The 26,584-nt window shown below is 48.7% G+C and overlaps 1 protein-coding gene across 4 annotated transcripts in view; it reads left to right on the plus strand.

The window, feature by feature from the left end:
* The first annotated feature begins 1,354 nt into the window (after window positions 1-1,354).
* The window catches only part of mycbpap (mycbp associated protein), a 163,303-nt gene continuing 138,073 nt past the window's right edge, over window positions 1,355-26,584 (plus strand). For 3 of the 4 annotated variants that reach the window (XM_063030719.1, XM_063030720.1, XM_063030718.1), the window contains exon 1: window positions 1,355-1,443. In XM_063030719.1, the coding sequence (XP_062886789.1) occupies window positions 1,383-1,443 (61 nt within the window). In that variant the 5' untranslated portion in view covers window positions 1,355-1,382. The remainder of the gene's footprint in view (window positions 1,444-26,584) is intronic. The other variant, XM_063030721.1, reaches the window with a different exon arrangement.

Consider the following 26,584-nt stretch of genomic DNA (forward strand, 5'->3'; position numbering starts at 1 on the left):
TCTGCCTAGAAACTCACACTTCAGGACCTCATCCCTCTTCCTGCCTACGTCATTGATACCAACATGTATCACAACTTCTGGTTGCTTTCCCTCTAGTACCAGGATGTCAAGCACCCAGTCAGAGACATCCCGGACCCTGGCAACCGGGAGGCAACAAATCATGCAGGTGTCCTTCTCACGTCCACAAAATCTCCTGTCTGCTCCCCTGACTATAGAGTCCCCAGTGACGACAGCTCTCCTCTTCTCCGTCCCACCCTTCTGCACCACCGGGTCAGACTCAGTGCCAGAGACCCTGCCACCGTGGCTCACACCTGGTCGGTCGTCCCCTTCAACAGTATCCAGGATGGTAAACTTATTATTCAGGGGAATGGCTACAGGGGTGCTCTGCACTACCTGTCTGCTCACCTTCACTTTCCCCCCTCTGATTGTCACCCAACGACCTGCTTCCAGCAGCCTAGATGTGGATATCTCCCTGTAGCTCTCATCTATGACTGCCTCATTTGCCCTTATGAGTTGAAGGTCATCCAGCTGCTGCTCCAGATTCCTTACAGAGTCTTCCAGATCGCCCAGCCACATGCCCACAGTTTGTATCAATCGATTGATTGAGAGACAGCATGGGAAAGGCCTTTCCGGTCATTTCAGCTGTGCTGTACATCAATACACCTATTTATCCTAGCCTAAACAAGGGCCAATTTACAATGCCCAAATAGCCTACCATTCCCACGCCCCCGTTTCTTCCCGCCAGCTCCTCACCAAGGTGATCTTTAGCCCGGAGCCGTTCACCCTCACCCGGTCCCATGGATAACGGTCCTCGGCAAGGCAAGGCAGGCCCACAGGGTGGGCACTGAGTGGAGTGATGACGCTGGCCAGCTCCAGAACTCGGCACCCTTAGAAACACCGAAAGACAGTGCCCATGACGACGACTTAAAGTTCAGATGTTGTCAGCCCGCCAGTTGCCAGGCCCCGGCCGTTGTCAGGGTGTCGGTTGCCAGGACCAGGCAGTTGTCAGGGCGCCGGTGGTTACCACGTACTGGTGGTTGCCAGGCCCCGGCCGTTGTCAGGGCGCCGGTTGCCAGGCCCCAGTCGTTGTCAGGGCGCCGGTGGTTACCACGTACCGGTGGTTGCCAGACCCCGGCCGTTGTCAGGGCGCCGGTTGCCAGGCCCCAGTCGTTGTCAGGGCGCCAGTGGTTACCACGTACTCGTGGTTGCCAGGCCCCGGCCGTTGTCAGGGCGCCGGTTGCCAGGCCCCAGTCGTTGTCAGGGCGCCGGTGGTTACCACGTACCGGTGGTTGCCAGACCCCGGCCGTTGTCAGGGCGCCGGTTGCCAGGTGCGGGCTGAGCTGGTCAGGTCCGCCCAGTCAGCCGCGACGCCGAGCAGAAACATGGGGACGCGCTCCGGCTCCAAAGCTTCTCGGAGAGACGGGGGTCTGCGGACTCCGCCAGGTAACGGCCACGGGGTCTGTCGTTCCCGTCTCCCCACCCCCGGAGGACGGAGGTTACCGGTGAAGTGAAGCTCGGGGGCCGGTCCCGTGTCCAGCCTCCCCCCGCCGCACATGAACCATTGTCGGTCCCTGCCTCCCCGCGCCCGCCCTTATTCCTGTCACCCCCGGGGCACCCCTTCTCCTTCATTCCCTCCCAGCCTCTGTACGCTCCAGCCGGCTCCCCCACCTCCGCGACTGCCCCTCCCCTCCCCTCCCCCCTCCCCCCCCTCCCCCCTCCCCCTTCCCCCCCCTCCCCCTCCCCTCCCCCTTCCCCCCCTCCCCCCTCCCCCTCCCCTCCCCACCCCTCCCCTCCCCTCCCTTCCCCTCCCTCCCCCCCCCCCCCTCCCCCCCCTCCCCTCCCCTCCCTTCCCCTCCCTCCCCTCCCTCCCCTCCCCTCCCTCCCCTCCCTCCCCTCCCTCCCCTCCCCTCCCTCCCCTCCCCTCCCTTCCCTTCCCCTCCATCCCCTCCCCTCCCTTCCCTTCCCCTCCCCTCCCTTCCCTTCCCTTCCCCTCCCCTCCCCTCCCTTCCCTTCCCCTCCCCTCCCTTCCCCTTCCCTTCCCCTCCCTTCCCCTCCCTCCCTTCCCTTCCCCTCCCTTCCCCTCCCTCCCCTCCCTTCCTCCCCTCTCTCTCCCCTCCCTCCCTCCACTCTCCCTCCCCTCCCTCCCTCCCCTCTCCCTCCCCCCTCCCTCCCTCCTCTCCCTCCCCTCCCTCCCTCCTCTCCCTCCCCTCCCTCCCTCCTCTCCCTCCCCTCCCTCCCTCCTCTCCCTCCCCTCTCCCTCCCCCCTCCCTCCCCTCCCCTCCCCCTCCCCCCCTCCCTCCCCCCCTCCCCTCCCTTCCTCCCCTCTCCTCCCCTCCCCTCCCTTCCTCCCCTCTCCTCCCCTCCCCTCTCTCTCCCCTCCCTTCCTCCCCTCTCTCTCCCCTCCCTCCCTCCCCTCTCTCCCTCCCCTCTCTCTCCCCTCCCTCCCTCCCCTCTCTCTCCCCTCCCTCCCTCCCCTCTCTCTCCCCTCTCTCCCTCCCCTCTCTCTCCCCTCTCTCCCTCCCCTCTCTCTCCCCTCCCTCCCTCCCCTCTCTCTCCCCTCTCTCCCTCCCTCCCCTCTCTCTCCCCTCTCTCCCTCCCCTCTCTCTCCCCTCTCTCCCTCCCCTCTCTCTCCCCTCTCTCCCTCCCCTCTCTCTCCCCTCCCTCCCCTCTCTCTCCCCTCCCTCCCTCCCCTCTCTCTCCCCCCCTCCCTCCCCTCTCTCTCCCCCTCCCTCTCCCCTCTCCCCTCCCCTCCCCTCCCTCCCTCCCCTCCCCTCCCCTCCCTCCCTTCCCCTCCCCTCCCCTCCCTCCCTCCCCTCCCCTCCCCTCCCCTCCCCTCCCCTCCCCCCCTCCCCTCCCCTCCCCTCCCCTCCCCTCCCCTCCCCTCCCCTCTCCCTCCCCTCCCCTCCCCTCCCCTCCCCTCCCCTCCCCCTCCCCTCCCCCTCCCCTCCCCTCCCTCCTCCCTCCCTCCCCTCCCCCTCCTCTCCCTCTCCCCTCCCTCCCCTCTCTCTCCCCTCCCTCCCCTCTCCTCTGCCTCCCCTCCCTTCCTCTCCTCCCTCCCCTCCCTTCCCTCTCCCTCCCCTCCTTTCCCCTCCCCTCCCCTCCCTCCCCTCCCCCTCCCTTCTCCCTCCCCCTCCCCCTCCCCTCCCTCCCTCCCCTCCCTTCCCTTCCTTCCCCTCCCTCCCCTCCCTTCCTTCCCCTCCCTTCCTTCCCCTCCCTCCCCTCCCTTCCTTCCCCTCCCTCCCCTTCCTTCCCCCTCTCCCTCCCACCCCTTCCCTCCCCTCTCCCTCCCTCCCCTTCCCCTCTCCCTCCCTCCCCTTCCCCTCTCCCTCCCTCTCCCTCTCCCTCTCCCTCCCCTCCTTTCCCCTCCCCTCCCTCTCCCTCCCCTCCCCCTCCCTTCTCCCTCCCCCTCCCCCTCCCTTCTCCCTCCCTCCCCTCCCTTCCCTTCCTTCCCCTCCCTCCCCTCCCTTCCTTCCCCTCCCTCCCCTCCCTTCCTTCCCCTCCCTCCCCTCCCTTCCTTCCCCTCCCTCCCCTCCCTTCCTTCCCCTCCCTCCCCTTCCTTCCCCTCTCCCTCCCTCCCCTTCCCTCCCCTCTCCCTCCCTCCCCTTCCCCTCTCCCTCCCTCCCCTTCCCCTCTCCCTCCCTCCCCTTCCCCTCTCCCTCCCTCTCCCTCTCCCTCTCCCTCTCCCTCTCCCTCTCCCTCTCCCTCTCCCTCTCCCTCTCCCTCTCCCTCTCCCTCTCCCTCTCCCTCTCCCTCTCTCTCCCTCTCCCTCTCCCTCTCCCTCCCTCTCCCTCTCTCTCCCTCTCCCTCTCTCTCCCTCTCCCTCTCTCCCCTCTCCCTCTCTTCCCCTCTCCTTCCCCTCTCCCTCCCCTCTTCCACTCTCCCTCCCCTCCCTCCCCTCCCTCCACTCCCTTCCCTTCCACTCTCCCTCCCCTCCCTCTACTCCCTTCCCTTCCCTTCTCCCTTCCTCCCCTCTCCCTCCCTTCCACTCTCCCTTGGCCCTCCGCCAAACTCAGTGATGCCGCCTTCCCGTCCCAAGTTTGCCCGCGAATTTACCTTTACTGGTGATGACTGTGCCCAGCATATTGGTGCGTCCTGCAGTGCGGTTTTCCTGCTCTTCCCTAGCCCCACCATTCCCCACACCAGCAGGCAGATCAGCTCTGCCATGTCCGGCTGTGGGACCCTATTCTTCCCGTGTACATTCCGGGAGTCTTCTCTTTAAGCCGAGGGAGTAATACAGGAGCACACTCCGCCACATCGGAAGCCACACTTCAGTCAGTGAAAAGGGGGATGGCAGCTCCATTTTCTCACTGATTCAATGCTTTTTAAAGGAAATTATGAAAAAAAGTTGATTACATCTCAGATGTTACAGACATAAAATAGAAAACCTGAAATAAATACAAGTGATGGAGAAACTCAGGCAGCAACTATAATAAGAAGTGGCAAACTAGCCTTCCAATGACCTTCATCTGCCAAAGGCTACTGATCTGAAAGATTAGTTGTGTGTTTTGTCCACCTCAGATACTGTCTGACCCGCTGAGCAACTCCAGAAATTTAGGTCAGATATCTAGCATCTATTTTATTGCTGCAAATGTAATTATCGAAACTTTTTGCTTTCCTTTCTAAGTCAATGTGTCTTTAATTGATCAGAAGCTTTATTAAATGTATAGGTCTGAAAGAGCTTCATTGGTGGTTAGAACATGCAGGGCAGTGTAGAACAGAGTGACGTGCTAGGAGATGTAGGGCAGTGTAGAACGGAGTGATGTGCTAGGAGATGCAGGGCAGTGTAGAACGGAGTGATGTGCTAGGAGACGTGGGGCAGTGTAGAACAGAGTGAGGTGCTGGGAGACGTAGGGCAGTGTAGAACGGAGTGAGGTGCTGGGAGACGCAGGGCAGTGTAGAACGGAGTGATGTGCTAGGAGACGCAGGGCAGTGTAGAACGGAGTGATGTGCTAGGAGACGCAGGGCAGTGTAGAACGGAGTCAAGTGCTAGGAGATGCAGGGCAGTGTAGAACAGAGTGAGGTGCTAGAAGACGTAGGGCAGTGTAGAACGGAGTCAAGTGCTAGGAGATGCAGGGCAGTGTAGAACAGAGTGATGTGCTAGGAGACGTAGGGCAGTGTAGAACGGAGTGAGGTGCTGGGAGATGCAGGGCAGTGTAGAACGGAGTGATGTGCTAGGAGATGTAGGGCAGTGTAGAATGGAGTGAGGTGCTAGGAGACGTAGGGCAGTGTAGAACAGAGTGATGTGCTAGGAGACGTAGGGCAGTGTAGAACAGAGTGAGGTGCTAGAAGACGTAGGGCAGTGTAGAACAGAGTGAGGTGCTAGGAGACGTAGGGCAGTGTAGAACGGAGTGAGGTGCTAGGAGACGTAGGGCAGTGTAGAACGGAGTGAGGTGCTGGGAGATGCAGGGCAGTGTAGAACGGAGTGATGTGCTAGGAGATGTAGGGCAGTGTAGAATGGAGTGAGGTGCTAGGAGACGTAGGGCAGTGTAGAACAGAGTGATGTGCTAGGAGACGTAGGGCAGTGTAGAATGGAGTGAGGTGCTAGGAGACGTAGGGCAGTGTAGAACAGAGTGAGGTGCTAGGAGACGTAGGGCAGTGTAGAACGGAGTGAGGTGCTAGGAGACGTAGGGCAGTGTAGAACGGAGTGAGGTGCTAGGAGACGTAGGGCAGTGTAGAACAGAGTGATGTGCTAGAAGACGTAGGGCAGTGTAGAACGGAGTGATGTGCTAGGAGATGCAGGGCAGTGTAGAACAGAGTGAGGTGCTAGGAGACGTAGGGCAGTGTAGAACAGAGTGAGGTGCTAGGAGACGTAGGGCAGTGTAGAACAGAGTGAGGTGCTAGGAGACGTAGGGCAGTGTAGAACAGAGTGAGGTGCTAGGAGACGTAGGGCAGTGTAGAACAGAGTGACGCGCTAGAAGACGTAGGGCAGTGTAGAACAGAGTGATGTGCTAGGAGACGTAGGGCAGTGTAGAACGGAGTGATGTGCTAGGAGACGAAGGGCAGTGTAGAACGGAGTGATGTGCTAGGAGATGCAGGGCAGTGTAGAACAGAGTGATGTGCTAGGAGATGTAGGGCAGTGTAGAACAGAGTGATGTGCTAGGAGACGTAGGGCAGTGTAGAACAGAGTGAGGTGCTAGGAGACGTAGGGCAGTGTAGAACAGAGTGATGTGCTAGGAGACGCAGGGCAGTGTAGAACGGAGTGATGTGCTAGGAGACGCAGGGCAGTGTAGAACAGAGTGATGTGCTAGGAGACGCAGGGCAGTGTAGAACAGAGTGATGTGCTAGGAGACGTAGGGCAGTGTAGAACGGAGTGATGTGCTAGGAGACGTAGGGCAGTGTAGAACGGAGTGAGGTGCTAGGAGACGTAGGGCAGTGTAGAACGGAGTCAAGTGCTAGGAGATGCAGGGCAGTGTAGAACAGAGTGAGGTGCTAGGAGATGTAGGGCAGTGTAGAACGGAGTGATGTGCTAGGAGACGTAGGGCAGTGTAGAACGGAGTGATGTGCTAGGAGATGTAGGGCAGTGTAGAACGGAGTGATGTGCTAGGAGACGTAGAGCAGTGTAGAACAGAGTGAGGTGCTAGAAGATGTAGGGCAGCGTAGAACGTAGCAACGCGCTAGAACGTGCAGGGCAGTGTAGAACAGCGGAATGTATTAGAACATGCAGGACAGGGTAGAACAGAGCAATGCACTACAACGTGTTGGTGTTAAGATCCTTTTAAAAGCATCATGACAGATAAGTCCCTGGCGCATAACATCACATACCCCAGGTTATCTTGAGAACCAAGGGAAGAGACTGCTGTTTGTGTTGTCACAGGCTACCACAGCAGTACCAAAAGGCTTGAGGGTGGCAGATATTGTTCTTTTGTCAAAGAAAAGTAATAGGAATGATTCTGTGAACTATAGACCAATGAGTCTTATGTCAGTGGTCGGCAAACTACTGGAGAACATGCTTAGATACAGGGTTTAGGAGAATTTGGAGAGGCATTGACTAATTAGGGTTAGTCAGAATGTCTTTGTGAGGTGTAGGTGTGCCTCATGAGTCTGATTGTATCTGAGGAAGTGACATAACAAATTGATGAAGGCAGAGCAATTGGATGTTGTGTATTTGGATTTTAGTAATGCGTTCAACAAGATTCCCCAGAATAGACTCACTCAAAGTCAAGAAGCATGGGATCCAGGAAAACCTTGTTGCATGCATTCCGAATTGGCTTGCCTACAAAAGGCAGAGAGTAGTAATGGAGTGTATTTTGTCTGGAGGTCGGTGATCTGGGATGTTCCACAGGGATCTGTTCTAAGAACCCTGCTCTTTCTGATTTTTATAGGTGACTTGGATGATGAAGTGGAAGGGTGGTTTAATAAGTTTGTAGATGACGCGAAGGTTTGTTGTGTTGTGGATAATATAGAAGGTTGTCGTAGATTACAATGGAACATTAAGAAGATGCAGAGTTGGGCTGAGAATAGGCAGATGGGAGTTCAGTATGACGTGATATACTTTGGAAGGTCAAACTTGAAGGGTTATTGGCAGGCGTCTTAGCAGTGTGGAGGAACAGAGGCATGTCCATAGATCCCTCAAAGTTGTCAGACAAGTTCACAGGGTGGCTAAGGAGGCATGGAGTGTGTTAGCATTCATTGTTCACCAGTACTGAGTTGAAGAGCTACGAGGTACTGCTGCTCCATAAAACTCAGGTTAGAACACACTAGGAATATTGTGTTCATTCCTGGTTGCCTCATTATAGGAAGGATGTGGAAGCAGAGGAGATTTACCAGGATACTACCTGAATTAGAGAGCATGTCTGATGAGGACAGGTTGAATGAGCTAGGGCTTTTCTTTTAGAGGCAAAGGAAGATGAGAGGTGAGAGGAGAAAATAGGGATGATAAGCAGCATACATAGAGTGGACAGCCAACGCCTTTTTCCCAGGGCAGAAATAACTAATAGGAGAGCTATTTTAAGGTAGTTGGAGGAAATTAGGAGGAGATGTCAGAGTAAGATTTTTTTTCAATGAAGATTACTGGGTGCGTGTAGTGTGCTGTCAAGTGTGATGGTAGGTTCAGATACATTAGGGACACTTAAGAGACCCTTATTCAGGCACAAAGGTAAAAGAAAAGTGTAGGGCTATGTGGGAGGCAAGCATTAGATTGATTTTGGTGTAGGTTAGAAGGTCGGCACATCATGGGCAGAAGGGCCTGTACTGTACTGTAGTGTTCTATGTTCTAATAAAAAGCCTTGATAAATGACTATCTGTAAATCCAATCTGAATGCAATTGCTTTAGTTCAGGATGTACTACTGTGGGAATTAACAGCACTTAACAACGCAAGTACAAACAAATAAACTTATAAAGTATCATGAAGTAAAATTAAATCATTTGGTAATGTCAGAGTTTCAATCATAGCATTATAGTGCACAGCCACTACTTGTCTAACTGTCTGAAGGAGCATTGCGTATATTGTGAATGTCTGAGAAAGAAGGCACAAGACATCTGGGTTCATGTAGTTGGACATTTGTCTTCCAAAGTAGCATTACATAACTTGTAAAATTTGAGCTTTTCTTCTCCCAAAGATCACCTGTTGCCCGTTGCAGAGTTTATTGCCATTTGCACTAGTACGTGTCTGCACAAGTGCAACGAAAAGCTTACAGCACCGTCACAGGTACACAGAAACAGTATTCACAAGAAGAACACAAATTACACACAATTTTTACAAGAAAGAACACAGAACAGTACACTTTAGTGCAAAGTCATCAAAGAGATCATGGTGTATAGATTAAGATTTTGCCATTTTGTTCAAAAACAAGTGGTTGAGGGCAAGTAGATGTCCTTGAACTTGGTGGTCTGGGGCTTCAGACGTCTGTACTTCCTGCCAGATGTTTGTTGAAAGAAGACAGCATGGCCCCGATGTTGTGGATCTTTTATGAAGGATGTTGCCTTCTTGAAGCAGCCCCTCCTGTAGATACAATTGATGGTGGGGAGGGATGTGCTAGTGATACATTGAGCGGAGTATGCTAGTTTCTGCAGCTTCCTGTGTTCCTGTGCTTTCAAACTGCCACACCAGTCCAGGATACTTTCAATAAACCAAGAAATTTAATTGGTTTATACAAACACCAGCGTGATAACAATGTGATGTGATAACTCCCTCCTGACGGATTGGTCAGTTGAAGGGTAGCAATGAAGTATCTTAGTGTTAGCCACAGCCAGCAATACCCTTCTTGGTTTTCTGCCTTTCGGTCTTTACCTCCAGCAGTGCTGCAGATGTTATAGCATAGTCAATGTGAAGTTTCCGGCTCAGGGAGCTCACCGTTGCCTTTCACCCCTAGTCAACTTAGTAAATGCTTCATGTCTATTAACATTATATTAACCCAGCTCCAATAAATGAACCAATCACAAACAGTTATCTCAAATGACTCTTCAATTAAGTGATGTACTGCAGTTATATTCCTTCCTCATCTGTCGCTTTACTAAAGTGACATAGTATGTCCTGTTTAGACAACTCTTTCTGCTAAGCCCACTCTAATAGTTAATTGATTCAGTGGTGTATGTATCTAAAGGAAAAGATAAGGTCTTTCTTTTAACTATATCCCAACTGCAAAGGTGTGTTATTTCCCCGAGGGAAACATAATCTGGCCTTCCTGTTGTACTGTTAGTTAAAATTGCAGTCTGAACAACTTCCTTTACATTATTTTCTCTTTGGCAAATGCTACTATATTTTTGTGCAATAAATACTTCAGCCTTTCTATCTTTACTCCTAGGTTTCAGTTTATTATTGATGCTATGTTCCAAACACAGTTTATAAAATGTGTGATGGACAAACAGGAAACTTTGCTCTAAACAACAGAAAAATGAGCACGCCAGTCTCTCTCCTGGTCTTGGTATTTTGTGGATTCGATTGTATTTCTTCATTTTCTTGTGGGTGCCTGCAAGAAGGTGAATTTCAAGATAGTATATGTTATAGATACTTTGATAATAAATGCATTTCGAATTTTGAACGTGGAAGAACTGCTGTCCTTCTCCTGCAGACATCCCCCCGATGAAGTGTCGGAACACTTTCAGCACAGTGTTACCCCCAGGATACTGATGGTATCACATCTTGCAGTGTTGATGTAATTTACCTTTGTGAGCCATGGTCTTCAAAGTTCAGAATTGAAAGTGCATTTATTATCAAAGTATATACAGTGGCATGCAAAAGTTTGGACACCCCGGTCAAAATTTCTGTTTCTGTGAATAGTTAAGTGAGTAGAAGATGAACTGATCTCCAAAAGTCATAAAGTTAAAGATGAAACATTCTTTTCAACATTTTAAGCAAGATTAGTGTATTATTTTTGTTTTGCACAATTTTAGAGTGAAAAAAGGAAAGGAGCACCATGCAAAAGTTTGGGCACCCCCAGAGATTTGAACTCTCAGATAACTTTTACCAAGGTCTCAGACCTTAATTAGCTTGTTAGGGCTATGGCTTGTTCACAGTCATCGTTAGGAAAGGCCAGGTGATGCAAATTTCAAAGCTTTATAAATACCCTGACTCCTCAAACCTTGTCCCAACAATCAGCAGCCATGGGTTCCTCTAAGCAGCTGCCTAGCACTCTGAAAATTAAAATAAATGATGCCCACAAAGCAGGAGAAGGCAATAAGAAGATAGCAAAGCGTTTTCAGGTAGCCGTTTCCTCAGTTCGTAATGTAAGGGAGGGGAAGATGGCGGTGCGACGACAGTGTGCATGGCCACTTCGGTAATGAATATCTGTTATCTGTCAAGTAGGGGACCGTGCACAATCCTGATTTGATGGAGACACGTGAGAGCACAGCGGAACATCTGGAAAACTTCTGAAATGTCTGCTTTGCTACCGCTGCTACTGTGTGGTAACCGGAATCTCCGGAGCTGAAGGCCCTGAAATCCTCGGCTTTGCGTGTTTCAGCGGCCGGGGAGAGGTCGAAGGCGCTCGGCAGAGGATGGCGCTCAGGAGGCTGTATCGGAGAGGCTGCTCGGAAGCTCGGAGTTTTCGGACGGATGGACTCAGGGTCGGCTGGGGTCGGCTGCTTCCAAGGTATCGGCAAGTTGACGGTGCCTGGAGGTTTATGGCAGGGAGTTTCTCCCCTTTGCTGCCTGCTATCGGGGACTAGGGAGTCGATCGACTCGGGACTTTGGGACTTCTTTTTTTACTGTGCCTATGGTCTGTTCTTTATCAAATTATGGTATTGCTTTGCACTGCTGTAACTATATGTTATAATTATGTGGTTCTGTCAGTGTTAGTCTTTGGTCTGTCTTGTTTTCTGTGATATCATGCCGGAGAAACATTGTATCATTTCTTAATGCATGTATGCGTTTCTAAATGACAATAAAAGAGGACTGAGTGGTCTCATAATCTAATTAAGAAATGGCAGTTAACAGGAACGGTGGAGGTCAAGCTGAGGTCTGGAAAGCCAAGAAAACTTTCCGAGAGCACTGCTCGTAGGATTGCTAGAAAGGCAAATCAAAACCCCTGTTTGACTGCAAAAGACCTTGATGAAGATTTAGCAGACTCTGGAGTGGTGGTGCACTGTTCTACTGTGCAGCAACACCTGCACAAATATGACCTTCATGGAAGAGTCATCAGAAGAAAACCTTTCCTGCGTCCTCACCACAAAATTCAGTATCAGAAGTTTGCAAAGGAACATCTAATCAAGCCTGATGTATTTTTGAAACAAGTCCTGTGGACTGATGAAGTTAAAATAGAACTTTTTGGCTGCAATGAGCAAAGGTATGTTTGGAGAAAAAAGGGTGCAGAATTTCATGAAAAGAACCCCTCTCCAACTGTTAAGCACGGGGGTGGATCGATCATGCTTTGGGTTTGTGTTGCAGCCAGTGTCATGGGGAACATTTACTGGTAGAGGGAAGAATGAATTCAATTAAGTACCAGCAAATTCTGGAAGCAAACATCACACCATCTGTAAAAAAGCCGAAGATGAAAAGAGGATGGCTCCTACAACAGGATAATGATCCCAAACACACCTCAAAATCCACAATGGACTACCTCAAGAGGCATACGCTGAAGGTTTTGCCATGGCCCTCACAGTCCCCCAACCTAAACATCATTGAAAATCTGTGGACAGACCTCAAAAGAGCAGTGCATGCAAGATGGCCCAAGAATCTCACAGAACTAGAAGCCTTTTGCAAGGAAGAATGGGCGAAAATCCCCCAAACAAGAATTGAAAGACTCTTAGCTGGCTACACAAAGCGTTTACAAGCTGTGATACTTGCCAAAGGGCGTGTTACTAAGTACTGACCAAGCAGGGTGCCCAAACGTTTGCTTTGGGCCCTTTTCCTTTTTTGTTATGTTGAAACTATAAAAGATGGAAATAAAAGGTAATCTTGCTTAAAATATTGAAATGTGTCATCTTTAACTTTATGCCTTTTGGAAATCAGGTCATCTTTTACTTGCTTAGCTATTCACGGTAACAGAAATTTTGACCAGGGGTGTCCAAACTTTTGCATGCCACTGTATATCATAGCCAGTCTGACTTTTACCCTGACCAGTCTATGATCCCTATAATAGTTCATGCTCGGTATGACCCTGGTGTGCAGAGCATCCAACGCATTCTTTTGTCACACCATGATGTAGCCCAGGAGGTACCAGTGTTTGGATTGGGGGTGTCTCTAGGTTGTCTTGAACCTGGCTTTTTGTTGAAACAGTGTATTTGTTTTAACTAGGCCTAGTTCTATGCTGAGCTCCAGGAGCAGTCTCCTGTTGTCATTGCAGTTGCCAACACCATGATGACCGAAGACTCCTGGCCATATCTCAACATCTCGACCCACCCTGGCATTGAAGTCACCTAGGACGATGAACTTGGCTGCCTTACTTTTTCCAATAAAAATAAGCTCCCCATAGAACAGCTCCTCCACAGCAGGGTCTTCTGGCAGTTTGGGGGCGTAGACGCTTACAAGGATGACAATTGGTTGTCTTGCAGCGGGAGTTGCTGAGACATAAGTCGATGTGAGTGTGTGACCGGTAGGCTTTGAAGCTCATTGACAATGGTATATTTGTCCATGAAGCCCTCCTCTGAGAGTCTGTTCTCGTTGCTGCTCCAACCTGGAAATGTATGATGCTATGCTATACAATGAGTTTCACTCTGCTTTTCATCCAAGTTCTACTCAAATTATAATAATTTGATTGGCCAGTAGAAGTTTTTAATCAAATGTCAAGCAACCAACAACATGCTTTAGGAACAGTAGGTCCTACAGCATCTGTGGAAGGAAAGAAATTGTTGATGTTTTGTCTCGAAACCCTGAATCAGGATTGATACTGAGTGGAGAGGTAAATGGCCAGTATAGAGAGGAGAGGGGAGTGGTGAGAAAGAATTATGAGGCAATTAATATGAATGTGCCCAGGAAGAAGCAGGTTTTGAGAGTATTTATTCAAACAGTGCAGAGGGAACTTTGCTCTGTTTTGAATAAGCACCAGGATTGTATGATGAGAAGGTTTGTAAGAATCTGGCCATTTGGCCCATCAAGTCTGCTCTGCCATCCCATCATGGCTGATTTGCTTGCCCCTCTCACCTCCATTTTAATGCCTCCTCCCTGTAACTTTTACGCTCTTACTCATCAAGAACTATCAACCTTCACTTTAAATATACCGACTGGCTTGGCCTCCATAGCTGTCTGTGGCAATGAATTCCACAGATTCATCACCCGCTGGATAAATAAATTGCCGCTCCTCTCTGTTCTAAAGGGACTTCCTGAGGCTCAGCCCTCTGCTCCTAGACCTCCCCCCCCCACTATAGGAAATGTTCTCTCAATATCCACTCTATCTAGACCTTGCAATATTTGATAGGTTTTAGTGAGATCCCCCTCATTATTCTTATCTCCAATGAGTACAGGGCCAGGGCTATCAAATGCTCCTCATACGCTAGCCCTTTCCATATAACCATAAAACAATTACAGCAGGGAAACAGGCCATCTCGGCCCTTCTAGTCCGTGTCGAACTCTTACTCTCACCTAGTCCCACCGACCTGCACTCAGCCCATAACCCTCCATTCCTTTCCTGTCCACATAGCTGTCCAATTTAACTTTAAATGACAACATCGAACCTGCCTCAACCACTTCTGCTGGAAGCTCGTTCCACACAGCTACCACTCTCTGAGTAAAGAAGTTCCCCCTCATGTTACCCCTAAACTTTTTCCCTTTAACTCTCAACTCATGTCCTCCCCCCCACTCTCAATGGAAAAAGCCTATCCATGTCAACTCTATCTATCCCCCTCATAATTTTAAATACCTCTATCAAGTCCCCCCTCAACCTTCTACGCTCCAAAGAATAAAGACCCAACTTGTTCAACCTTTCGCTGTAACTTAGGTGATGAAACCCAGGTAACATTCTAGTAAATCTTCTCTGTACTCTCTCTATTTTGTTGACATCTTTCCTATAACTTGGTGACCAAAACGGTACACAATACTCCAAATCTGGCCTCACCAATGCCTTGTATAATTTCAACATTACATCCCGAGAAGCCTACTGACTCTCACAGCTGTCTGGATACTATAAGCCTACTGACTCTCACAGCTATCTGGACTATTCCTCTTCTCACCCTGTCTCTTGCAAAAATGCCATCCCCTTCTCGCAATTCCTCCGTCTCTGCCGCATCTGCTCTCAGGATGAGGCTTTTCATTCCAGGACGAGGGAGATGTCCTCCTTTTTTAAAGAAAGGGGCTTCCCTTCCTCCACCATCAACGCTGCTCTCAAATGCATCTCCCCCATTTCACGCACATCTGCTCTCACTCCATCCTCCCGCCACCCCACTAGGAATAGGGTTCCCCTGGTCCTCACCTACCACGCCACCAGCCTCCGGGTCCAACATATAATTCTCCGTAACTTCTGCCACCTCCAACGGGATCCCACCACTAAGCACATCTTTCCCTCCCCCCCCCTTTGCTTTCCGCAGGGATCACTCCCTACGCGACTCCCTTGTCCATTCGTCCCCCTATCCCTCCCCACTGATCTCCCTCCTGGCACTTATCCTTGTAAGCGGAACAAGTGCTACACATGCCCTTACACTTCCTCCCTTACCACCATTCAGGGCCCCAGACAGTCCTTCCAGGTGAGGCGACATTTCACCTGTGAGTCGGCTGGGGTGATATACTGCGTCCGGTGCTCCCGATGTGGCCTTCTATATATTGGCGAGACCCGACGCAGACTGGGAGACCGCTTTGCTGAACACCTACGCTCTGTCCGCCAGAGAAAGCAGGATCTCCCAGTGGCCACACATTTTAATTCCACATCCCATTCCCATTCTGACATGACCATCCACGGCCTCCTCTACAGTAAAGATGAAGCCACACTTGGATTGGAGGAACAACACCTTATATTCCGTCTGGGTAGCCTCCAACCTGATGGCATGAACATCGACTTCTCTAACTTCCGCTAATGCCCCACCTCCCACTCGTACCCTATCCGTTATTTATTTATATACACACATTCTTTCTCTCTCTCTCTCTTTTTTCTCCCTCTGTCTCTCTGACTATACCCCTTGCCCATCCTCTGGGTTTTTCCACCCCCCTCCCCCTTTTCCTTCTCCCTGGACCTCCTGTCCCATGATTCTCTCATATCCCTTTTGCCAATCACCTGTCCAGCTCTTGGCTCCATCCCTCCCCCTCCTGTCTTCTCCTATCATTTTGGATCTCCCCCTCCCCCTCCCACTTTCAAATCTCTTACTAACTCTTCCTTCAGTTAGTCCTGACGAAGAGTCTTGACCTGAAACGTCGATTGTACCTCTTCCTAGAGATGCTGCCTGGCCTGCTGCGTTCACCAGCAACTTGGATGTGTGTTGTTCCTATACTCAATGCTCTGATTTATAAAGGCCAGCATACCAAAAGCTTTCTTCACCAGCCTATCCACATGAGATTCCACCATCAGGGATCTATGCACCATTATTCCTAGATCCCTCTGTTCTATTGCATTCTTCAATGCCCTACCATTTACCATGTATGTCCTATTTTGATTAGTCCTACCAAAATGTAGCACCTCACATTTATCAGCATTAAACTCCATCTTTCATTCTCAAGATCATTCTCATGAACCTCCCGTAGACCCACCAATGACAGCTCATCCTTTCTAGGGAAATGGGCCTAAAACTGCACACAATACTGCAAATGTGGTCTAACCAATGCTTTATGAAGCCTTAGCATTATATCCTTGCTTTTACGTTCCGGCCCTCTCAATATGAATTCTAACGTTGCCTTTGCCTTTCTTGCCACTGACTCAACCTGCAAGTTAACATTTAGGGAATACTGCACAATAATTCCCAAGTCCCTTTGCACCTATGATTTTTGAATTTGCCCCGCATTTAGAAAATAGTTTACACCGTACACTTCTTTACACTGTATTCCACCTGCTACTTCTTTACCCATTCTCTTAATCTGTCTACATTCTTCTGCAGATTCCCTGATTCCTCAACACTACCTGCTCCTCCAGCCATCTTGGTATTGTCCACAAACTTGGCAACAAAGTGATCAATTCCATCATCCAGATCATTGGCATATAAAATGAAAAGAAGCAGTCCCAACACTGAAACCCGTATAACTCCACTTGCTCTGGCAGCCAACCAAAAAAGGCCATCTTTATTCCCGATCTCTGCCTCCTGCCAGTCAGCCAATGCTATTATCTTTCATGTGATACCGTATCTTGTTTAGCAGCCTCATGTAAGGCATCTTGTCAAAGACCTTCAGAAAACAACATCACCAGACTATCTATCCTGCCTGTTATTTCCTTAAATAATTGCAAGAGATTTAGCAGGCAAGATTCCCTCAAGGAAACGATGGTGACTTCAGCATATTTTATCATGTGCCTCCAGGTGCCCCAAAACCTCTTCTTTAATAATGGACTCCAAAATCTTAGCAGCTACTGGAGTCAGGCTAACTGCCCTATAATTTGCTATCTTTTGCCTCCCTCAAAGAATGAAATGACATTTGCAATTTTTTAGATTAGATTAGATTATGAGAACACTCAGTCCTCGTTTATTGTCATTTAGAAATGCATACATGCATTAGGAAATGATACAATGTTCCTCCAGAGTGATATCACAGAAAACAGGACAAACTAAAGACTAACACTGACAGAACCACATAATTATAACATATAGTTACAGCAGTGCAAAGCAATGCCATAATTTGATGAAGAGCAGACCATGGACACGGTAAAAAAAGTCTCAAGTCCCGATCGACTCCTGAGTCCCTGATAGCAGGCAGCAAAAGGGAGAAACTCCCTGCCATAAACCTCCAGGCACTGACAACTGCCGATGTATTGGAAGCACCCGACTACAACCGACATGGAGTCCATCCGTCCGAAAACTTCGAGCCTCCGACCAGCCCCTCTGATACAGCCTCCCGAGCGCCATCCTCTGCCAAATGCCTTCGACCTCGCCCCGGCCGCTGAAACAAGCAAAGCCGAGGATCCGGGGCCTTCTCCGGAGATTCCGGTTACCACACAGTAGCAGCGGCAGCGAAGTGGGCATTTCAGAAGTTTCTCCAGATGTTCCTCCGTGCTGTCACATCTGTCTCCATCAAATCAGAATTGTGCACGGTCCCCTACTTGACAGATTACAGATATCATTCACCGGAGAGGCCACACGCGCTGCGTCGCGCCGTCATCTTCTCCTCCTCCTGAAGATTGAGTGATTTTCTGATTCTCTGGAACCATTCCAGAATTGAGTGATTCTTGGAAGATCATTACTAATGCCTCCACAACCTCTTCAGCTACCTCTTTCATAATCATGGGGTGTGGTCCATCTGGCCCTGGTTGCATATCTACCTTCTCAAGTACCTTCTCCTTAGTAATAGTGACGACAGTCACTTCTGCCCCCTGACACACTATTTTCTGCCATACTACTGGTGACTTCCACAGTGAAAACTGATGTGAAGTACTTATAGTGTTCATCTGTCTTTTCTTCATCCCTTGTTACTACATAAGAACATAAGAAATAGGAGCAGGAGTAGGCCATCCGGCCCATCGAGCCTGCTCCACCATTCAATAAGATCATGGCTGATCTGTCCTTAAACTCAGCTCCATCTACCTGCCTTTTCCCCATAGCCCTTAATTCCCCTGCTATGTAAAAATCTATCTAACTGTATCTTAAATATATTTAGTGAAGAAGCCTCAGCTGCTTCCCTGGGCAGAGAATTCCACCAGATTCACCAATCTCTGGGAAGAACAGTTTCTCCTTTCTATCTTATCTATCCCTTTCAAAATCTTGTATGTTTCTATAAGATCCCCTCTTATTCTTCTGAATTCCATAGAGTATAGTCCCAGGTGATTCAATCTCTCCTCATAGGTTAACCCCTTCATCTCTGGAATCAACCTGGTGAATCTCCTCTGCACTGCCTCCAAAGCCAGTATATCCTTCCTCAAGTATGGAGACCAGAACTGCACACAGTACTCCAGGTGCGGTCTCACCAGTACCCTGTATAGTTGCAGCATGACCTCCCTGCTCTTGAATTCAATCCCTCCAGCAATGAGGGCCAACATTCCGTTTGCCTTCTTAATAACCTGTTGTACCTGCAAGCCAACTTTTTGCAATTCATGAACAAGCACTCCCAAGTCCCTCTGCACAACAGCATGCTGCAATCTTTCACCATTTAAATAATAATCTGCTCTTCTATTATTCCTATCAAAGTAGATGATCTCGCATTTACCAACGTTGCATTCCATCCGCCAGACCTTGGCCCACTCACTTAACCTATCTATATCCCTCTGCAGACTCTCCACATCCTCTGTACAATTTGCTTTTCCACACAGTTTAGTATCATCAGCAAATTTTGCTACGCTACACTCTGTCCCCTCTTCCAAATCATCAATGTAAACGGTAAACAGCTGCGGGCCCAGCACCGACCCCTGCGGCACCCCACTCACCACTGACTGCCAACCGGAGAAACACCCATTTGTACCAACTCTCTGCCTTCTATTGGTTAACCAATCCACTATCCATGCCAATACACTTCCTCCAGCTCCATGCATCTGTGTCTTATTTATAAGTCCCTTGTGTGGCACCTTATCAAATGCCTTCTGGAAATCCGAGTATACGACATCCACCTGTTCCCCTCTGTCCACTGCACTCATTATGTCCTCAAAGAACTCCAGTAAGTTTGTCAAGCAGGACCTGCCCTTTCTGAATCAATGCTGCGTCTGTCTAATGGAACCACTCCTTTCTAAACGTTTCGCTATTTCTTCCTTAATGACAGCTTCAAGCATTTTCCCGACTACAGATGTTAAGCTAACTGGCCTATAGTTGCCCATCTTTTACCTACATCTGTTTTTAAAAAGTGGTGTGACATTTGCTGTCATCCAATCTGCTGGGACCTGCCCAGAGTCTAGAGAGTTTTGATAAATGATTACCAACGCGTCTACTATAACCTCTGCCAATTCCTTCAGCACCCTGGGATGCATCCCATCAGAACCAGGGGACTTATCTACCTTCAGGCCCTCCAGTTTGCTCATCACTATCTCTTTAGTGACAGTGATTTTATCAAGATCTTCACCTCCCATTTAGTCCATAACATCATTCTTTGGCATCTTAGACGTGTCCTCCACCATGAAGACCAACACAAAATAGTCGTTCAATGCCTCAGCCATTTCCTAATCACCCAATATCAATTTCCCCTTCTTGTTTTCCAAGGGACCTATGTTGACTTTAGCCACCCTCTTCCGCTTTATATATTCATAAAAACTTTTGCTATCTGTTTTTATATTTTGTGCTAATTTACTTTCATACTCTATCTTCCCTTTCCTTATTTCTTGTTTAGTTGTTCTTTGTTGCTTTTTAAAGTTTTCCCAATCGTCCAGTCTCCCACTACTCTTTGCGACTTTGTACACATGAGCTTTTAATTTGTTACTATCTTTTATTTCCTTAGTTATCCAAGGCTGGCTCTCCCCACACTTACTGTCCTTACTTTTGACTGGAATATACAGACATCCCACCTCTCCCGGAAGTTCCGGGAGTCTCCTGCAAATTAATAGTGGCTCCCTGATGCCCGCAAATTATATACAGTGTCCCAGAAATTGATTTTTTTGAAAGCGAGCGTGAGTGAATGAGCGAGCAAGCGAGCGCAAGAGCAAGAAAGCAAGCACGAGAGAGCGAGCGCGAGTGAGAGCAACCATGAGAGAGAGAGCGCGAGAGCGAGAGAGAGAAAGCAAGCAAGCACGAGAGAGCGCGAGTGAGAGCGACCACGAGCGAAAGAGCAAGAGAGAGAGAGTTCCAAAAAAAGTCAGAGTGGCAGAGTGTTCCAAACAGAAATATAAAACACACGTCACCCCAGACTACACTAAAGTGTACCCCTGCCTAATCGGGGTCAAAAATAATGACAGTGTTGCTCGCTGCACTGTTTGCAACAGTGACTTTTCCATTGCCCATGGTGGGTTAAGACTGTAAAACAAATGTTGAGGTGAGTTTAACAGGTGTCATTCGTTCATTAGCATAGCTAACGTTATTTAAACTAGCTGGTTAGCTGCTAAGGAGCTGCTCTATTGCAGACATCCCACCTCTCCCGGGAGTCTCCCACAAATTGATGGTGCTATCTCCCTGAAATGAGTTTTTGCTGGGTGGGATGTCTGAATATACTTACTTTTGTTGAGCACTGTGAAAAATCCCTTTGAAAGTATTCCACTGTTCCTCAACTGTCCTACCAAATAGCCTGTGCTCCCAATCCTCATCCTGTTGTAGTCTCCCTTGTTCAAGCATAATACACTGGTTTTAGATCTAACTATTTCATCCTCCATCTGTATGTGAAATTCAAACATACTATGATCACTCTTTCCAAGAGGATCCCTGACTACAAGATTGTTAATCTTACCTGTCTCATTGCACAGGACTAGATCTAAGATAGTATTTTCCTTTGTAGGTTCATTAACACGCTGCTCAAGAAAGCCATCACGGATGCATTCTATAAAGTCGTCCTCAAGACTTCCTTGACCAACCTGATTCACCCAATGTATGTGGAAGTTAAAATCCTCCATTACAACTGCCGTACTGTTCTTACAAGCCTCAGTTATTTCTTGGTTAATCATATCTGCCACTGCAATATTTTTATTAGGCAGCCTATAGACAACTCCCACCAGTGATTTTTTCCCTTTACTATTCTTAATCTCTACCCAAATGGACTCAACATTCTGCTCCGTCGATCTTACATCGTCGCTCACAATCGCCCCGATCTCATCCCTAATCAAGAGCACCACCCCACTTCCTCTGCCTTTCTGCCTATCTTTCTGTATTACCTGATACCCTTGGATATTTAATTCCCAGTCATCTCCACCTTGCAACCAGGTTTCTGTAATGGCCACTAAATCATATGCCTTGGTACTGATCTGTGCCACAAGCTCACTAACCTTGTTTCTAATACTACGGGCATTTAGATAAAGTTCCCTTGTACATCTCCATAAACATGAGGAAATCTGCTGATGCTGGAATTTCAAGCAACACACATAAAAGTTGCTGGTGAACGCAGCAGGCCAGGCAGCATCTCTAGGAAGAGGTACAGTCGACGTTTCGGGCCGAGACTCTTCGTCAGGACTAACTGAAAGAACAGATAGTAAGAGATTTGGAAGTAGGAGGGAGAGGGGGAGATCCGAAATGATAGGAGAAGACAGGAGGGGGAGGGATGGAGCTAAGAGCTGGAAAGTTGATTGGCAAAAGGGATATAAAAGGATCATGGGACGGGAGACCTAGGGAGAAAGAAAGGGGGAGGGGGGAGCCCAGAGGATGGGCAAGGAGTTATAGTGAGAGGGACAGAGGGAGAAAAAAGAAAGAGAGGAAAAATAGTAATAATAATAATAATAAATAAATAAGGGATGGGGTACGAAGGGGAGGTGGGGCATTAACAGAAGTTAGAGAAGTCAATATTCATGCCATCATGTTGGAGGCTACCCAGACGAAATATAAGGTATTGTTCCTCCAACCTGAGTGTGTTTTCATCTTGACAGTAGAGGAGGCCGTGGATAGACATATCAGAATGAGAATGGGACGAGGAATTAAAATGTGTGGCCACTGGGAAATCCTGCTTTCTCTGTAGGCGTAAGTGTTCAACGAAACGGTCTCCCAGTCTGCGTCGGGTCTCGCCAATATATAGAAGACTGCATTGGGAACACCGGGCGCAGTGTATCACCCCAGCCGACTCACAGGTGAAGTGTCGCCTCACCTGGAAGGACTGTCTGGGGCCCTGAATGGTGGTGAGGGAGGAAGTGTAAGGGCATGTGTAGCACTTGTTCCGCTTACAAGGATAAGTGCCAGGAAGGAGATCAGTGGGGAGGGATGGGGGGGACGAATGGACAAGGGAGTCGCATAGGGAGTGATCCCTGCGGAAAGCGGTGGGGGGGGAGGGAAAGATGTGCTTAGTGGTGGGATCCCGTTGGAGGTGGCGGAAGTTACGGAGAATAATATGTTGGACCTGGAGGCTGGTGGGGTGGTAGGTGAGGACAAGGGGAACCCTATTCCTAGTGGGGTGGCAGGAGGATGGAGTGAGAGCAGATGTGCGTGAAATGGGAAAGATGTGTTTGAGAGCAGAGTTGATGGTGGAGGAAGGGAAGCCCCTTTCTTTAAAAAAGGAGGACATCTCCTTCGGCCTGGAATGAAAAGCCTCATCCTGAGAGCAGATGCGGCGGAGACGGAGGAATTGCAAGAAGGGGATGGCATTTTTGCAAGAGACTGGGTGAGAAGAGGAATAGTCCAGTTAGCTGTGAGAGTCCGTAGGCTTATAGTAGACATCAGTAGATAAGCTGTCTCCAGAGATAGAGACAGAAAGATCAAGAAAGGAGAGGGAGGTGTCTGAAATGTACTAGGTAAACTTGAGGGCAGGGTGAAAGTTGGAGGCAAAGTTAATGAAGTCAATGAGCTCAGCATGCGTGCAGGAAGCAGCGCCAATGCAGTCGTCGATGTAGCGAAGGAAAAGTGTAGGCTTGGAACACGGATTGTTCTACAAAGCCAACAAAAAGGCAGGCATAGCTGGGACCCATACGGGTGCCCATGGCTACACCTTTAGTTTGGAGGAAGTGGGAGGAGCCAAAGGAGAAATTATTAAGAGTAAGGACTAATTCCGCTAGATGGAGCAGAGTGGTGGTAGAGGGGAACTGCTTAGGTCTGGAATCCAAAAAGAAGCAGAGAGCTTTGAGATCTTCCTGGTGGGGGATGGAAGTACATAGGGACTGGACATCCATGGTGAAAAAAAAGCGGTGGGGGCCAGGGAACTTAAAATCATCAAAAAAATTCAGAGCGTGAAAAATGTCATGAACATAGGTAGGAAGGGATTGAACAAGGGGGATAAAACGGTGCTGAAGTATGCAGAAATGAGTTCGGTGGGGCAGGAGCAAGCTGAGACAATGGGTCTACCTGGACAGGCAGGTTTGTGGATCTTGGGTAGGAGGTAGATAGAAACGGGAAGTGCGGGGTGTGTGAACTATAAGGTTGGTAGCAGTGGATGGGAGATCCCCTGAGCGGATAAAGTTGGTGATGGTGTGGGAGACAATGGCCTGGTGCTCCTTAGTGGGGTCATAATCGAGGGGTAAATAAGAGGAGGTATCTGCGAGTTGTCGCTGTGCCTCAGCAAGGTAGAGGTCAGAATGTCAGACTACAGCAGCACCCCCCTTATCAGCGGGTTTAATAGTAAGGTTAGGATTAGTGCGGAGGGAGTGGAGAGCAGAGCATTCGGTAGGAGTGAGGTTGGAATGGGAACAAGGTGCGGTGAAGTCAAGAGGGTTGATGTCCTGTCAGCAGTTAGCAATAAAGAGATCCAGAGCAGGGTGTCCATGAAGAGGAGGAGGGTTGATCCTCTCATATCCCTTTTCATATCCATCCCATGATCCTGTCATATCCCTTTTGTCAATCAACTTTCCAGCTCTTACCTCCATCCCTCCCCCTCCTGTCTTCTCCTATCATTTCGGATCGCCCCCTCCCCCTTTCAAATCTCTTACTATCTCTTCTTTCAGTTAGTCCTGATGAAGGGTCTCGGCCCAAAACATTGACTGTACCTCTTCCTATAGATGCTGCCTGGCCTGCTGCGTTCACCGGCAATTTTAATGTGTGTTGCTTACACATCTCTATCATCATTTTCCAGCAGTCGATGTCCACTCTAGACTCACTTTTTACTCTTTATATATCAGAAAAAACTTGGTTTCATCTCATATTTCAGAGCGGCCGCTCCGAAATGATATCGATATTTGTTAAGTAGGTACCGTGCACAATCCTGATTTGATGGAGACAGACGTGAGAAGCACAGAGGAACATCTGGAGAAACTTCTGAAATGCCTGCTTCACTGCCGCTGCTACTGTACGGTCGAGAATCTCCGGAGGGGAAGGCCCCAAATCCTCGGCTTTGCCTATTGCCTGTTGCCGGGGCTGGGGTCGTAGCGCTCAGCAGAGATGGTGCTCGGTGTCGGAGGGCTGGTCGGAGGCTCGAAGTTTTCGGACGGACTCAAGAGTCGGACTGTGGTCGGGTGCTTCCAGGATGCTGCATCGGCAAGTTTGCGGCACCGGAGGTTCATGGCAGGGAGAGTTTCTCCCTTCTACCGTCTGCGTGAGATGATGGGACTTTTGAGAGACTTTGAGACTTTTTTATACTATGCCCATAGTCTGTTCTTTATCAAATTACAGTATTGCTTTGCACTGTTGTAACTATATGTTATAATTATGTGGTTTTTGTCAGTTTTTCAGTCGGTTTGTCTTGTGTTTCTGTGATATCATTCTGGAGGAATATTGTGTCATTTCTTGAGATTATGAAGGCACGCAGTCCTCTTTTATTGCCATTTAGTAATGCATGCATTAAGAAATGATACAATATTCCTCCGGTGTGATATCACAAAACACAGGACAGACCAAGACTGAAAAAACTAACAAAACCACATAATTATAACATATAGTTACAACAGTGCAACAATACTATAACTCGATGAAGAACAGTCCATGAGCACAGTAAAAAGTTCAAAGTCTCTCGAATGTCCCACATCTCACGCAGACGGGAGAAGGAAGCAAAACTCTCCCTGCCATGCCCGACCACAGTCCGACTCTGAGTCATCTGAAAACTTCGAGCCTCTGATCAGCTCTCCGACACCGAGTACTGAACACCATCTCTATCCAAATGATTTGACCTCAATCTCGGTCGCCAACAGCAGGCAAAGCCGGGGGTTTTGAGACCTTCCCTCTGGAAGATTCCCGATCGCGCAGTAACAACAGCAACGAACTGGCGTTTCAGAAATTTCTCCAGACGTTCCTCTGTGCTTTCACGTCTGTCTCCATCAAATCAGAATTGTCCATGGCCCCTATTTAATGGATACGATATCATTTTTCACCAGAGGGCTGCACGCATGCAGCGCGCTGTTATCTCTCTTCCCGCCATTTAGTAATGCATGCATTACTAAATGACAATAAAAGAGGACTGCGTGTCCTCATAATCTAATCTAATCTAATATTAATGGCTACCTTACTTTCATATTTATTTATTTATTGTTTATTTATTGAGATACAGCACAAAATAGGCCCTTCAAGCCACACCATTCAGCAATCTCTGATTTAATCCTCATCTAATCGAGGAACAGTTTACAATGACCAGTACATCTTTGGATTATGTGAGGAAACTGAAGCACCTGGAGGAAACCCATGCAGTCACGGGGAGAACGTACAAACCCCTTGTAGGCAGCAGCGGGAATTGAACCCAGGTCGCTAACCACTATGTTACAGTGCCAGTATCTTGTCAAAATACTGATCAACTGAGAGATCTGACACCTGACCTGGTTCAATGTCTAGCACTAAATTAATTATGGCCTCTCCTCTAGTTTACCTATCCACATATTTTGTTAGGAATCCTTCCTGGATACACCTAAGAAATTCCACCCTGTCTAAATCTTTTGTACTAAGGGGGTGCCAGCAATATAAGGGAAGTTGAAGTCACCCATGACAATAACCCAAGTTACTTTTGCACCTCTCCAAAATCTGCCTCCTGGTCTGTTCCTAAGTGACTCTTTTGTTATAGAATGCTCACAATAGGGTAATTGCTGCCTTCCAAAGATGTACAGGTTATTGACTTGTGGGCATTCTACGAGGGGTGATTGATAAGTTTGTGACCTAAGGTAGAAGGAGTCAATTTAACTTTATTAACTTCAAACTTTCTGCATAATCACTCAAAGAGTTGAACTGCATGTGCATGTAACAAGAGCTGTATAACTCATCTCCTTCTACCTTAGGCCACAAACTTATCAATCACCCCTCGTATGTTGGCACATGAAGTGTGGCTTATGGGCTACCCTGCAAATGCTCACCGATTTCATTTGATGTAAATGACACACTTCAATAGGTTTCAATAGGTACATTTAATGTCGGAGTAATGTATACAATATACATCCTGAAATTCTTTTTCTTCACAACCATCCATGAAAATAGAGGGCCCCAAAGAATGAATGACAGTTAAATCTTCGAACCCCAAAGCCCGCACCAGCTCCCCCCAACCATGCATAAGCAGCAGCAAAGCAACGACCACCCCCCACCATCAAAAAAGCATCGACGCCCCCACCAAGCACTCAAGCTTGCAGCAAAGCATCAATAAAGACACAGACTTGCAGTACCCCAAAGACTACTCGCTCACCTGGTAATTTGACA

This window comes from Mobula hypostoma, chromosome 22 (assembly GCF_963921235.1).
Source record: "Mobula hypostoma chromosome 22, sMobHyp1.1, whole genome shotgun sequence".
NCBI classification, from domain to species: Eukaryota; Metazoa; Chordata; class Chondrichthyes; order Myliobatiformes; family Myliobatidae; genus Mobula; species Mobula hypostoma.